Source organism: Ambystoma mexicanum, chromosome 1q, assembly GCF_040938575.1.
Source record: "Ambystoma mexicanum isolate Mex_15411 chromosome 1q, UKY_AmexF1_1, whole genome shotgun sequence".
Lineage (NCBI taxonomy): Eukaryota > Metazoa > Chordata > Amphibia > Caudata > Ambystomatidae > Ambystoma > Ambystoma mexicanum.
Genome location: NC_090922.1, coordinates 919,451,138 through 919,466,371, shown reverse-complemented (window position 1 = coordinate 919,466,371; position 15,234 = coordinate 919,451,138). Strand labels below are relative to the sequence as shown.

At 40.3% G+C, this 15,234-nt stretch overlaps 1 protein-coding gene across 2 annotated transcripts in view; it reads right to left on the bottom strand.

The window, feature by feature from the left end:
• OLFM3 (olfactomedin 3) overlaps positions 1–15,234 on the bottom strand; it is an 886,642-nt gene that overhangs the window by 83,446 nt on the left and 787,962 nt on the right. For both annotated transcript variants that reach the window (XM_069641559.1, XM_069641558.1), the window contains exon 4: positions 12,693–12,912. In XM_069641559.1, the coding sequence (XP_069497660.1) occupies positions 12,693–12,912 (220 nt within the window). The remainder of the gene's footprint in view (positions 1–12,692; positions 12,913–15,234) is intronic.

The window sequence follows — 15,234 nt, the reverse complement described above, 5'->3', positions numbered from 1 at the left end:
AGGAAGATGAGTGTATTTGGACAATTCCATCATCATGCATGTTGTATTGCCAGGGCAGCACAGGTACTTAATTAGTGTTAAAGTCTGGATAACAGTAACATAACACAAAATGAGGGACTGCTAGTCTATGCCATACCACAGACTCCTTGGCTCGCCTAGTGTGGCGAGTTCCCAGACCACAAGTCCTGGGAAGGGCACATGGTGCCACCCAAGAACCCCTTAGGGAGTCTCCGTGCCACCTAACACCAACAACAGACATGTTTACATGCTTTCAGCATTTGTGGACTTAGAATATGGGTGTCCATTAATTTTCATGTCCATGGACCCACTGAAAAGTCACTAAGTTTGCGGGTGAACTTAAAAACTACCAATATTTTATATATAGCTGACAAGTAGTGCTGGCGACCAGACAGCAGCTCATTTCACTATAGAAGCCAAAGAAGAAAACAAAATGGCCACCAGCTTCTGAATGGCCTTAGGCCAGCCTGCTGACACACCACATGACCCTGGGCACATGGGTCAATCAGGCAACAAACCAGCCCCTGTGACCATGTGCAACCAATACTGCCATAAAACAACAAATGGAATTATGGACTGACCTTTAAAAAAAAAAAGAACCCTAGCAGTGATTGAGAGTTCATGGAAGAGCTACCAGCAAGAAGACTGCCAACCTTAGGAGACCCTAAGATTTAAGACTTGGCACAAAAAAAGGCCAAAGAAAGAGACTTTTCAACAGTTACTGGTGTCTGGGAGAAGTATGGGGAATAGGGAACGTTTCAAGGGAAGTGTATTGCGTTTAAGGGGAAAGGAATGGGTTTTGTTCGAAATATGTTTTTGATGTGGGAAAATAAAGAACATTGCAATTGGGGATAGAAGGAGAAAGTCTTTCAGAAGCAGATTATGCTGAAAGGAAAACCCAGAGTTTGAATCGCAACATAAAGGTTTTCAGTGCTTTGAGGGAGAAAGGAAGTGTATACCTGGTTTGGTAGGGAGACATTGACTTTAGAGTTAAGGATACAGAGAGAAGTTTGTTTAATGCAGTGACAGACGATTACGATTATCTGTAAGAAATAGATTATGGGTGTCACATGGAAAAAGGGAGCAAGAACAGGGGTACAGAAGGGAAAGATTTTTTATGAGGGAGTCAGATCACAGCTCTAATGAGGGGGAAGGTAACAGCTTGGAGAGGGAGCAGAGCAACATTGTCTCGAGGAGGTGGAGGTATATGCTAGAGGGGGAGTCATAAGGGAGAGATTAGACGAGAGGCTAGAGACAAGGATACCATCTGGGACAAGAAAAGGCATGATATTCACAGATAATAGGGTTGTTGTGAGGTGAACAAAGAGGATGACAGGAAGATGGGATAGACAGATATCATCAATAGAGGAAATTACTGGTTGAAAGCCTAGAAAGGAGAAGAGGCTCAAGACATAAGAAGGATAAAGGGAAGAAGAGGGCAAGTACCAATACAGAGAAGATAGCAAGGTCCAAGGGATCCATGGTGAAACAAAGGAGAATGAACAGGGGAATGAAGGAACGAAGCAGCCTGTTTATGATGAGGGACAGGTAGAACAGACCAAGAGTAGACAGGGAAGGAAAGGCATTCATGGTGAACCCTTGGAGTAGCAGTGGAAGGCACAGGAGACTAGTGACACGCTTCTCCACTGAAACCCACCAGGGCCCAATAACACTCTGCTGAGGTTGCCAACCTGACAACCAGCCTGGCTGGAGGTCTTTGACAGTCTGTCGGAGGACTGCCCACCTAAACTGCTGAAAAGGCAGCTAGCAGGAGGGCCCACAGCATCTGGATGCCCAAGAGCCATTGGTCAACAAGGAGAAGAGTGTTTACAACCCCATCTAAGAGATGGAGGACTGGAAGAGCCCCAACCCTTCGACTATGGAAGAAGCAACACCACCCTCTGTGAATAATACATCTTGTGCTTAAACGTTTCTGTTTGTTAAGACTTCAAGGAACTTCAGTGCATTTTGTTTTGGTTTGCCTTTTCCATTTGTTTAGATTTTAAGGAATTTTGGAGTGTTATGTTTTGCAACCATCACTTGAGGGTGAACCATGCTTTGTTGTTAGGCTGGTCCCTCTTTTCTCCTGTTATTCTGGCATCTGGAGCATTTTATGCGGCCACTTGTACACCATACCATCCTGACATTTATAAATGCTGTTATCCTAAAACTCATACTAAGGCCGGTTTACCACACTGTGCCATCAGGCACGTGCAATCTGCTTGATGATTAGGGTGCCAGAGGTTGCCCCACATGTCATTCTTGTCACTAACTTCCAATTGCAAGTAGCACTGCAGGCCCTGCATTGACTGACATGTGACATTTGCTATTTGATAGTCCGGAAAGTTATTTAAATGTATGTGCACAGTGTGATTACATTTGAGAATATAACTCAATCCAACCGCACCATTTAGAATTCAGTGGAAATTCCTTCTGACTAAAATGAACATTCTCATTAAATAATCTACTGGAACTCCACTTAATAATGCCATATATTCATAGTAAACCCCTGACTGGACTTCAGCCCTACCTGAAACCCAAGATGGCTTCCTCTTCCGGCTGGTTGCTGAACTCGACACACACATATATATATTTAAGCACTAGAAAACAATGTGTCCAATCGTGCCCTTATTTTCTTCTCTTATGCTCACCATTCTCTAATCAGATAACTAATTCTGGCGTAATTATAGAACACATTGAGCCTGATTTACAGAAGCGTTGCTGTTGTATAATGTCACAAACCCATTGAAAAATGCTCTGTGAATCAGGCCCATAGTAAGTATTGAATTGATGGTTTATTTAGACTGTGGGCCTCATCACGAGTTGGGCGGTATCCTGACTGTAATACCGCCCAACTTTATTTGCGTTAGCACCCACCCGCCTGGCGTAATTTCCAGTATTACACAGAAACTGTGAAAATATGTGGAAATCACTGGTTCCCACTGCATCATCATTCCCTGAAATATCTAATTAGATTTCTGTCTTCCAAGAGTAAAAGATCGCTCTGTCAGTTCTCAACTGGATTACTATTGCTTATTTAACTGTAACCGTCCCTAATATAGTAGTTTCCAAAACATCAAGAGTTCTGCAGCCAGAATAGGTAGTGTCTGATCGCACAGACTGTGGGTGACTTATGCACATGAAGTAAATGGCTCCCAGCATCCACATAAGAGAGGGGCTGGAGCCTACTGATGTCAGTTGCCCTGGCCCTTTCATGCTCGTGCACAATTCAGCAGAATTGGCGTTCATGACTTTGCCAGGTTTAATTGATAAAAACGATATACGCTCATTAATGACAAAGGTTAGAAATGTATTAAGGCGTGAAGTAGCTCATGACATCTTTATACCCCTGTCGGCACTTTTTAGAAGGGTCGAGTTTGACACTTCGTTGCACTCTACATTAATGTGTGCTTGGCAGGGCATTTGCTAACATTTGTGAATATCGTGCCCTACTCAGTGCCCTCATTGCACACACACGGATCCCGATTTGTGAATTTTCATTTCGCCATCTTGGATATTTTTCTGTTTGTACACGTGGAAGTACATACGAACACTTTTGTGAATAACCAACTCGGTATGTTTTTTTAAGAGTTTCCTTCATTGTTCCTAGGGCAGTGTATATCGCTTCTTCTCAATATAAGGAACACATTCCTCGTACTTAGCGATTCTCATTTACTGCATTCGACATAAAAGACAGAAGCACTTTCGCAAGAGTACATTTCCATGGCAGATACAATATCTCTGATGTCTTATTCTGTAAAAGGCTTTTTAGAAATCAATATTTTCTTGATATAAGCATCAGTCACTGAATTCTGTTCAACACCTGTCTAGGGATAACGGATCAAGGCACCTGGGCAATTCCGATAAGGGTATTCTGTTGTTATGTACACTAAGAAAGGCTGCAGTCTCAATCAAATTAAGTGAAATGAAAAATGTGTAAATGCAATTTTGGATGGAAGCAAGGTACCTGAAGGAAGGAGAGCAGGAGAGAAAGGCATAAAGGCAAGTGCGTTTGTGACTGTGGGCCTCATCATGATTTGGGCAGTATCCCGACTGGGATACCGCCCAACTTTATTTGCGTTAGCACCAACCCGTCGGATCACGGGTTGGCACTAACCGTTACTCCCTTTTCCCCATTGGGTCCATTGGCCCCAATGGGGAATATTCAGTGCAATTACCAGGTGGTAATAGCGCCTACAGTAATTGTGCCTAAAATTGTGATTTTCCTGGCGTGTTTACCCCAGCTCTGAGCCGGGGATAAAAAAAAACAGACTTGTGATCGGGCGGCCCCTAAATCCAGAGGTAACACCATTACCACCGCATTTAAGGGCTACCGCCCAACTCGTGATGAGGCTCTTTGGTGTGTGCATTTGTGCATAAGAATATGTATAATATAGAAATAAACGAAAATTAATAAGCATTTGAAAAATGTGAAGGGGAATTAGAATACGAAACAAGAATAAAGTAAGAGAGGGAGCACTGGAGAGATCAGGGTTCATTTTGAGGCAATTCATAAAGAGCATCTGTAAAGAGCCTCATGCATAAAACCTTAACACCTGTTTTTGATGAACCGTTGAATTTCCCTGGCAGAGCGAAGTCACAAATAACACATTTTTGAAACTGCCACCCCAGTCTGCTAGGCTGTACACACCCGTAACTATCAGATTTTGAAGTGGGTATCCATGCTATCGACCAGATGTATGCAAAGGTTGGCAGCGTCCATACATACGATCCCTATACGTGATGGGGACACAATGACGTGTAAGCATGCATGGAAATCATGTACACTCAAATCTCTGCCCATTGTTTGAATTTTGTAGTGTATTGATTCCCATAACAACCTTTACAAAAGTTAATCAAATATGAATTCATCATTTACAATGTAAAAAGTTCATAAGCTTTAAACTTTTAGATACATTTAAAACACATATAAAACATTGAACATTTAACATTTAAAAACACATTTAAAACGTAAAAAATGTTTAAACATTCAAGACATATGGGATTATTAATACATCCAAAACACATCCCAGACATATCCACCATTTCCGAATAACAGTAACTTGGCTATCATCAATCAAGAATCAAATGGAATCTGCAATGTTGGGGGTACAACATATGCTTAACTGCAGTGAAATCAAATCCTCAGTGTATTCCACAGCGCATTCCAGATTTTGAATAGTGCCATATGAACCCCCTCGGAGTCTGTGTTCAGACATTAAGTCAAAAATTCATCGGACTTGAATGCGTCATAATGCCCTACAAACTGCCCAAGTGAAGTCCTGTAAAGGGACGCCCACCTTGGGCATGCTGTCAGAACATGCCTGGGGGTTTCCTTACACATCCGACATGTTCTCTTATTTACTGGAGTTTCTAAGGACACCCTGCAGTGCCAACAGAAAGAGCTGGTTAGTCCGTAGAAGTAATATGAAGCTTCGTAAGGCAGGGCTGGGGCATCATGATAGGTAATACTAAGTCTTGAGATATCGATGTGTAATATTCTTAAGGTGCTTGAAATTATACAATGATGATAAGTTTGTATTTTGGTTTATCCAATCCCATTGTTGTAGCTTATTTTTGAACAAACCTTTCAGTATTTCAAACCTTGTGCCACGGGAAAAGTCAGGGTACCAATTGATCATAGTAAAACATGGCTCAATAAGTTTGTTAAGATCATCCCCCTTACTAATACATATATGATTGGCCCCAGTTCTACTGCCCAAGATTTTCAAAAATGGGCATTTGGGGTTTGTTCTCATCTTAATAAAGAGTATCCCTCTTCTGATCAATACCTGGCTAGACAAGGACACCGGGCCCAGCTTCAGACGTAGAAAGGCCATTGGTGTCTATGGGAGTAGCCTCAAGAGCATCTTCCACAAGAAACTCTCAATAGTGTCCAGCCAAGTTAAATTATGCAGTGTCAGGGCTTCTAGTCCGTATAATATTGTGGGGGGGAAACTTTGTTTATAAAGCCTCAAGATGCCTTCCATAGAGTATCCTGCAGTGTGGTGTGCACATGTATTAATAGCGAGGGTGAGTTGCCTGGCTTTGCTCTGTTTACCAGCAATTAGAGGTTTATAATCGCCATCTGCCTGCAGGGTCATACCCAAGTACAAATAAGTTGGAACATATTGAATGGTTTTGATGTCTGTGGTGATGCTTACTTTACCAAATGTCCTACTGTTCACGACCATCATTTTTGTTTTTGTGGTATTGATAACTAGCCCGTTTTCTTTAGCATATTCTAAAAGGACTGTTTTTTACTCCACATATAGTACAATCCAACAGGATGAGGTCGTCAGCATAGAGTAAACTAGTAATGGCAGTGTCAACCATTTTTACAGAGCAACCTGGTATGCCAGGCAGAAATGCCAGGAGATCTGCCAGATATAAATTGAGCAACAGGGGGGCCAGGACACACCCTTGCCTGACGCCCTTGATGATTTCCACCACCACTGACAATACACCCCCACTTGTTACCTTTATTTGCATGAAGCTATTCTTATGGAGAGGTCTTAAGATAGAGACCAGCCATTCCGGGCATCCATATTTACAAATTTTCTGCCATAATTGTGAGTGGCATACAGTGTCAAATGCAGCGCTGAAGCCCATATATAGAATAAACAGACCCGGATTACCGTTAGTAGATGCTTCTCTAATAAGCAAATCCATGCCTCTGATATTAAGTGCTGTTGCCAAGCCTGGTCAGAAGCCTGCCTGGGTGCAATGTAATATACCATTTACGTCTATCCAGCGCTGCAGTGCATTTAATGCAAAGCTACAGAATAATTTCCCGGGGACATCAAGGAGAGAAAGGAGCCTATAATTCCCTGGGCACAGCCTATCACCCTTTATATATACAGGTCTGAGGATCACCTGCTGCCATAAGGCAGGAACTCTCCTCTCCACACACACTTTTCAAACAATAGATTAAGCACCGTAGCCCAAGCATCTGGGTCTTATTTTAACACTACATTCGACACACCACTACATGCTGGCATCCAGGATAACTTTAGACCCACTATTGCCTCACGTATGTCCACCAAACTAGGGTGAAGGGGCCATGGTGCAGATACTACTTCTCCTGTTTCTGATTCACCTGCAGAATCATATCTGGCCCATATAAAGGAGACCCATTCAGGCTCTGTTTTGGGGCTAACCACAGCATGTCTGTTATTGCCTCTTGCCTGCCACAGTATTTGCCAGATGGGTCCGATTTGCCCTGTGCAGAGAGCAGAAAATATTTGCTGCCATCTTGCATTTGTCTCTGAATGCCTCCTTCTCCAAAGTCATTTCTTACAATCCCTTTTAATAGCCTGACTTGTGCCTCACAAATTCCACACTCTTCCGGCCCTGCCTTGGCATATCTAAGCTGGCATCTAATATGTCAATTGGCATCTCTAATTTCTACATCAAAAGGTTTGCTTTTCGCAGCTCCATGAATGGCCACACAGTACGCCATGCCAGTACCAGGTTTTCTGATAGAACAGGATATAAAATTCTGATAAACAACTAAGCGAACGCATGGGATCTAGTAAATGTGTAAAGCCTCTGGTATACTAACTAATCGCCAGCAGGGGTCCTCTGGTCTCTGTCATTTGCCTGGTCAGAAATTTGTTGAACCAATCCCAGCCCTTGGCATCCTCTGTGGTCATGGCGCTGGTTGGCGTGCTAGCTTTCATAATGAGCATTGGGATGTGCTCAGCCTGCCCTTCTTCCTTACTAGCAACGTGAATAGTATCATCAACTATAAATTCAGCCTTTTTGATGGACCCCAAAGTGACATTGTGTTAATGCTGGCACATCAGTAGTGGAGCAGTGGACCCATACAAAATTGCCACCCGGGAGGTCCACAGCCTCAACAAAACTGAAGTCAACGGTAGACAATATGCGTAGTGCAGGAATGTTTTTACATACATTTAGAATATCTGATCTATTGGTCCATTTATTAGAAAAGTTAATAGGGCCGCGTTCAAAGGTAAATGACTTGGAATCATTTTCAATTTCGTTAGGACATCCAGACATGGCTTTGAGGTACTCTGCAGACATGACCACGTTCATTGTTCTGCATTTAGATAACTACATCCTATCTACATTAAAATTCTTTTGTATATATCATTCCTTACACCATGTCCACTTCCTTCTAGCCCCAATCTTCTTTCCTCATACCCCTTTCCCCTTTTTTTCTAATAAATTATCTCTTTCCTCTTTCCTTCATGTTCACAATATAGGGTCCTGCTACCTACTGCCCTGATGAAGGCGGAGCACTCAGATGTGAAGAGTAATTTTCCACTCATTTGGTACCGCTGAAACGCATTACTGCTAAGAAGGGATTGGAGGTCCACTATAGAATATTTCATCCAGCATGGACCTCTTTTTTTCTTGTATTTCTGTCCACTAGTTGGCAAGGATACTTCCTTCAGAAGCTCCTCTGACTTTCTGTTCTCTTTTTCCCCCTCATGCTTTGGCAGACCCAATCTCAATGTACAATAACTTTCACCTTGGGATTTCATTTCTATTGAATATGACCGTACATTATTGAATAAAAGTATTTGTTATTTTTTCATGTTTTCAATTTGATGTAACAACACTGTGAGAAATATTGAATTGATTTCCTATTTTGATTGTTTAAATAGGACAAATTGAGTACTTTAATGGTAAATAACCCTTTGTTGCGGTTTAGACTTGCTTTGTTTCTTTCATGCAGGTTTCTCTTCCTGCATCATTGTTTTCACACATGTTTTGAAGGATTTCACATTTATTTTTAAGAAGGTATACATTGCGTTATTGAATGTATATGCCCCCACATGTTGGGTTTTTACTTTATGCACAACTCTCTGATATAAAGCTGTGTTTCAATTTCAACAAGCTCTAATGTTTTCTTTGATGTATTGTTTTGAGATGTATACAATTATATGTAGAAGCATTAACCTTTATGATTATACAGGTTTGGACCATGAGTAGGGTCTTAATTAATTTACACCTCACATAGGCCAATCTGCAGACCTACCAGTACCTCTTTTCGTTAATATCATTTTTGTTACTACATCATGCGTCACAATGATGTCACAACCTGGACCCAGCTCCAGAAAACCTACCACCAACTGAGATTGGGTGTTGAGTGATAGTCCCCCTATAGCAGACCCTATACATGTTAGTCTACTGGCTCCCATATGTCATTTGGTTGGCCTGGTCCTTCCCTAAATTACTGCCGCATTTACCACTATGCACAATCTCGAGCCCAGCAAATTTACCCCCATTTCAGAGCTGGGGATAAACTCACTGGGAAAATGTCAATTTTTGGCGTATTTACCACCAACAGTACTACTGAGCAGCAATTGTGCCAAAAATTCCCCATTGTGTCAAATGGACCCAATGGGGAATGGGGAATAACGGATAGTGCCCCACCTGTGATCCAGCAGTAATACTGCAGGATGGGTGAGCGCTATCGCAAATAAAGTTTGGCGGTATCCCAGTCAGGATACCACCCAACTCATGATGAGCCCCATAATCTAAGTCATCTTTTCATAAAACAACCTTTACCTTTTGATCCCATGTTTTGGTCATGAATCTATATTTCCTGGAAGCAATACTTTAACAAAAGGACTGAATGAAAACATATGAAACACAAGAGTGATGTTTTCATTGTCAGTGACTTCCTATATTTTAGAGCAAACAAAATCATGTTTGTAACAAAACCCACTTCATATTAAGGGATCATTCACATTAGGTGTGTTTGTGCACATTATTCGTGCCAAGAAAGGTTCTGCACTGTTAGTCTAGTTTGAAAATACCTTTCATTGAACTAACTGGTACTATCATGCAGTTATGAAACAATGCATTAGCGTTCAAAGTCCCATAGGTATCTTCATTGGAGGTGCAGTTCTTTGTTTCATATCTGCATAATATTCCTAGTCCAAAAAAAGGCCTCAGAACCTGCATTGTTGCGTTATCTGAGAGCTGTCCTTCACATACCATATGTATGTTTGTATATACAATAATACAAGAATTTGCTATAATATTAAACATTAAATTGTAAAAAAAAATTGATAACATATCTGCACTCATTTCTCAATCTTCCTAACTATTTCTGTGTAAGATTAATTTACAATATCTATTTGAAATCTAAGAATAAATAGTACATTCTTCACAACACACACAAATCATCCAAGGAACCTAAAAAATGTTCTGTGCACACATATGATAATATTGCAAGACATAAGTAGATTTTATTTTTTGTTTTGTGAAAAAAAATTCTAATGTTGGAATATCTCTTCAAAAATGTCTGCAGATATATAAAATGCCTAAGAGACTAATAACTAGGATAGTTTTTGCTAAATTGGAAATTAAAACAACAGTAAAGTACATTGGAAAATGTATGTTTTTGGCAGAGGTTGAACAAATTAGAATTAATTAAATAGATCTTAGAGTTCAAATGCACACCAGCAAAGAAACACCATACCAGGCCTGTAACATTTAGCAGGTTTGTCACTTCCCACAGGCAGCCTCGACCTCTTCTATAATATTTACCTCCTCCACATATCTCTTTAAACTGGTATCCCAGTCACCTCGCCAACATCACCAAAACCTACAAACTCTAGACAGACTCCAATCTCTCTGACCATTGTCTGGTACACCTCCATAACCTGCCATCCCACAGTTGTGTCAATCTTCCTTTACTCTTGGCTCACCTCATCTGCCCTCCCAATGACCCATCTCCCCCTGAATGCTGCATTTTACTCCCTCCTCCATGTTCCCGTTCCACTTCTATTAAAATCACAAAACAAATATTGAAACCAGACTCTATGGCCCCCTATTGAGACTTTCATTCAAGTCGTTCATCCTTTCTTGCCAACACAAATAAAGTGGCTCCCATTTCACAACTCCTCTGTACTTAGCCATGCCCAACCATTACACTAACCTCATTCCTTCTCTTTACTTTCTTTCTCATAATCTGTCCATGCCTTTCCAGTCAATGCTTGACACACTTGACTCTGCTCTTTCCCTTCCCCACTTTGATGAGTTTGCTTTCTACTTCTCCAGAATCGTAAAGATACAGGAACCACTGTCTGCCAATGCCTCTACCCGTTCTCCTTCCTTCCCTCCACCACCCATACTCTCACACACTCTTTACCTTTCACCTTCCCACCAACAACCTGACTACGCTGGCAACTATTTTTAAGCCTTGTAACAAATCTGGTGTTCCAGCTGACCCGTTCACAGCACAAACGGTCAAAGAGCTGCCAGCATTATCTGCCCCAACTCTCTTCTACCTTTCGCTTCCCTCTGTTATCTTTCAAGGCTGCTTCAAGGTGGCTAGCATCATGCCGGCATTGAAGAAACTCAGAGCTGACGCTAACACCTAGACAACTATCAACCCATCTCTTTTTTCACACTATTTAATATTGTCTCAAATGAATGGTGTTTAACCACATCACTGACTACCTTTAGGCCAACACTCATTGAGCCCTTCCAATCATGATTCCAGAGCAGACTCTCTGCAAACACCAAACTTACCTAATTTTCTAAATTCATCAATGCCACGCTGCATTTAATACAGTTGACAAGCCTTTTCTTCTTCAAACTGTGACATCTAGGATTTAGGTAAACTACCATCACTTGGGCAGTCTCATAACTGACAATTTCTCCACTACCACCTCTGAGGGGGGTTCTTGCAAGGGTTCATCCTTTGCTTGCTCGTCTTTCAACTGAACAAATCATCTTTCTGCAAAATCAACTCCTCCTCTGGATTCTGATATCTATTTGCCATGTTTATCAAAGGTCTTAGTCCTTCCCGGCCTTCAACACAGAGCTTTTTCAGTCACATCACTAACTGCCTTACCACCATCTGTCACTTGATGACGCAACATTGCTTGATAAACAACACCTCTAAATCGTCAGTAACATTTACCCAGCCTTTATTGGCAAACACCTCACATCCTCTATTGTATGTGTTGCCCCTGATCTCTTATCCCATTTCCCAAGCCTTACAATATGGGTGGTCTCTTTGACAGCAACCTGAAATGTCAAAACAGCAACACAAACAATGCTACAGCTGCCAGGGCTACCATCTTAAAAAATCCATATAACCTGTCACCTTTTAACCTTTACCTTTACCAAATAATTCCCACCTTTGCCCTCTACAAATTGGATTACTGGACTACTGCGCAAGCCTTCTCATGAGACCACCCTCTACTTCTTGTCTCCTCTAAACAATGGATTAAACTTTGCTACCTTTACCTTCTACATGTTGTCCCTTCTCCCATTCCATGATGGCCATCTTGTTGTTTATAAAAAAATTTCAGTTTGGAAACGCTGAAGAAATTTCCCAACTTACCCAAAGACACTGTTAGTACCTCAGTCCAAATGGGGTATATTGCTATTAGTATCCCTTGAAAACATACTTTTTCATCAAACCTGTTCTTTGGAAGAAAACACAATACTCCAGAAAGCAAACTAGTAAAAGTTTTGTATCACAAATAAAAATCCATCCAAAAATGTATGTCTATATGATTTTCTTTTCAATTGGATGCCACTGTAAAGCATCTGGATAGTTATTTATTGCACTCTATTAATCCATCAAACACGCTGCAGACAAGTGCTTTTTCATTGCATTCAGATAGGATGTATTAATACACTGCTATAAATGAAGCATTAGGAAATTGGTTTCTTACTTAGCTTTTTCATGCAGTCCCTCAATCGGGTTTCTAAACCTAGAACCCTTTGATGAAGTTCCTCATAGTCATAAGCTCCAATTTCTTCCTGAATTGCAGTGAGAACAGCCGATAGATTTCGTATTTCCTCTTTGAACTGGGTGATTATTTTGGCATCGGTTTTGTACTGCTCAAGAACAGGGATGAGTGGCAGGAGTTCATCCATCTTGTCCTTTAGGTCCTATCAAGAAAAAACAAACATTACTCATAAAACTATGCATAGTTAGATTTCAGTCTTCATTCTACCAAGGCATCTGACTTTCAAACTTACTTCCTAATTTGTGTATGCATAAAATAATTGGGTTTAATAAACAAAATCAAATGCTACAATGTTTTATTTTAGGTTCCATGAATACAATGGGAAATAGAAGAAAATGAACACTTTGCACATAAACTGTAACACACCAATCAGATTCTCTGCTGTAGAAAGACAGGCATTCATTATGTTAGTAATGTTTTTTGTGAAACAAGATGGATACTTTTGCAGGTGTTAGCCCTGAGATTTCTAATTCATTTGAAAATGGTAACATTTCCATTAGCTCTCAAAAATAAGGGTGTTAACCAAGAGTGAAATCTCTCACCAGTGAGTATCCCTTGAGCACCCAGACATTGAAAGAGAAGAAAAGAGTGTCCAAGGAGTAATGATGGCTTCTTGCAAATGTACATCCAAAAAGCTGGTGGTGAACCTGGTAGCCAAATACATACATCTTGCCTAGTTGAGCAGAGATGGCCTGGTTAATGCCCTTAGTAAAACCATAGAACAAGTCAAGATGCTTGTGTAGTTAATGAACTAACCTACATAACTGCAATTAATATTGTACTTGTTCTCCTTTGCACAGAGAACTCGTGTATTGTTATTTTCTGTGTGATCTGTTTTCTAAAGAGGTTTTAGGCTATTTTGTTCTTGCTATCATATTATTTTTATTTATGATGAATTCCAATTGTATATCTGTAAACTTCTTTTTATTTAATGCATGGTTGTATGGCTTACGCCGAATAAAACATTTGATGATTATTATTATTTGTATGTATAAGATAGCAACTATTTTATAATGTGGGACTTGGCAATGCTGATTAGCATTTCAATGAAATCTCTGACAAACTAATTTCTTCTATTTTAGCACTGAATACATGATCACATTAAGGGGAAGCTTGATTCTCACAGAGATTGCCATGACCATTTGGAGTGGATATATTAATTTGGCTTTTAAAATGAAAACGCATTACATTTACAGAACAAAGGCCATAAACCCTACGTAAATGGAACATATTTAAGAGGATACTCTAGTAAATGTGTCTTTAAATTCCACCAAGGCTGAATCCACAGTGTCTTGTGCTAGTAACAATTAGAAATGTTCACATGACAACCTAACTTTTGAGAAGCCAGGTCCAAATTCAAAGGCTATATTCGAGGCTATAAAGGACTACGGATAGCCGAGGGTATGTGTAGTTCAGTACCTGTGGTTACAGTTTTCTTTTTTTAAAGATATTTTTACAGTTATAGTGATGTCGGGGGTGAAAACCAATTGCCATCCAGGTCTCCCATCCATGCAGTAACCAGGACAGACACTGCTTATTTTCAAAGTGAGGAAGTGGCCAGCCTCCTCAGGCCATGTTGCCCGATAAATGAGCCAAAGTTACAAGATTAGTTATAGAAACAGGCCGGACCTTTCTTTGCTTTGAAGCTAAGTAGGGTCAGTTTCGGTTACTGCATGGATGGGTGACTGAATGGGCATCAAATTATTATTCTATTAAACTGTGCATGTCCTTCAAAGATTTGCACTCAGAGACCATTTTTTGCCTTTTGCTGAATCGAATTCTGGTATTTGCAGTCTCCCAGTCAATAATAAAAAAATATATATTATTACAGCAACAGTGCTGTGTGTTTTCTTTGTTCCAAATATGTCATAATAGTGTCATGTTCCAAGAGCAGATGCTTACCCACAAGACCACAAGCACTTTATTTGTATTGGGCTTTTGTTTTCCAAAGATTATTTCACTACAGATTGCTGGGTTTAAAAGTTGAGCACCTTTTATACTTTGCTAGCATATTTATTGGAAAATTTCCTCTCTCAGGTTATTGTTCTGGTGTGTATTACTTTTTTTAAAAGTTCAATGCTATTTTTTCTTACGCACTTGCTTCTAAGGAGAAGGTCAATTGAACTACATTTGTATATTTCACTTTAAAATATAGGGTCACTTACTGTGCATATATTCATGGGTGCCATATTTTGATTTTTTCTATGGGTGCTGAAAGTACCTGGGCATATGTTATTCTTTCAGCTGGTCATAAACAAGGGGCCATAAACAAGGGGCTTGAAGCATGCTGCTTAACCATAGTGTGTGGTCCATAGCAAATAATTTAATCTCACTGCGTGTTGACTAAAAACACTGTGAGTTATCAAAGCCTGCAATCTTTTATACATACCAATACCTCTGTCAAAAAAGGACAAAATCATTTTTTGCAAATGATGAACGTCTTTGAGCGATAGGTTGAAAGTGT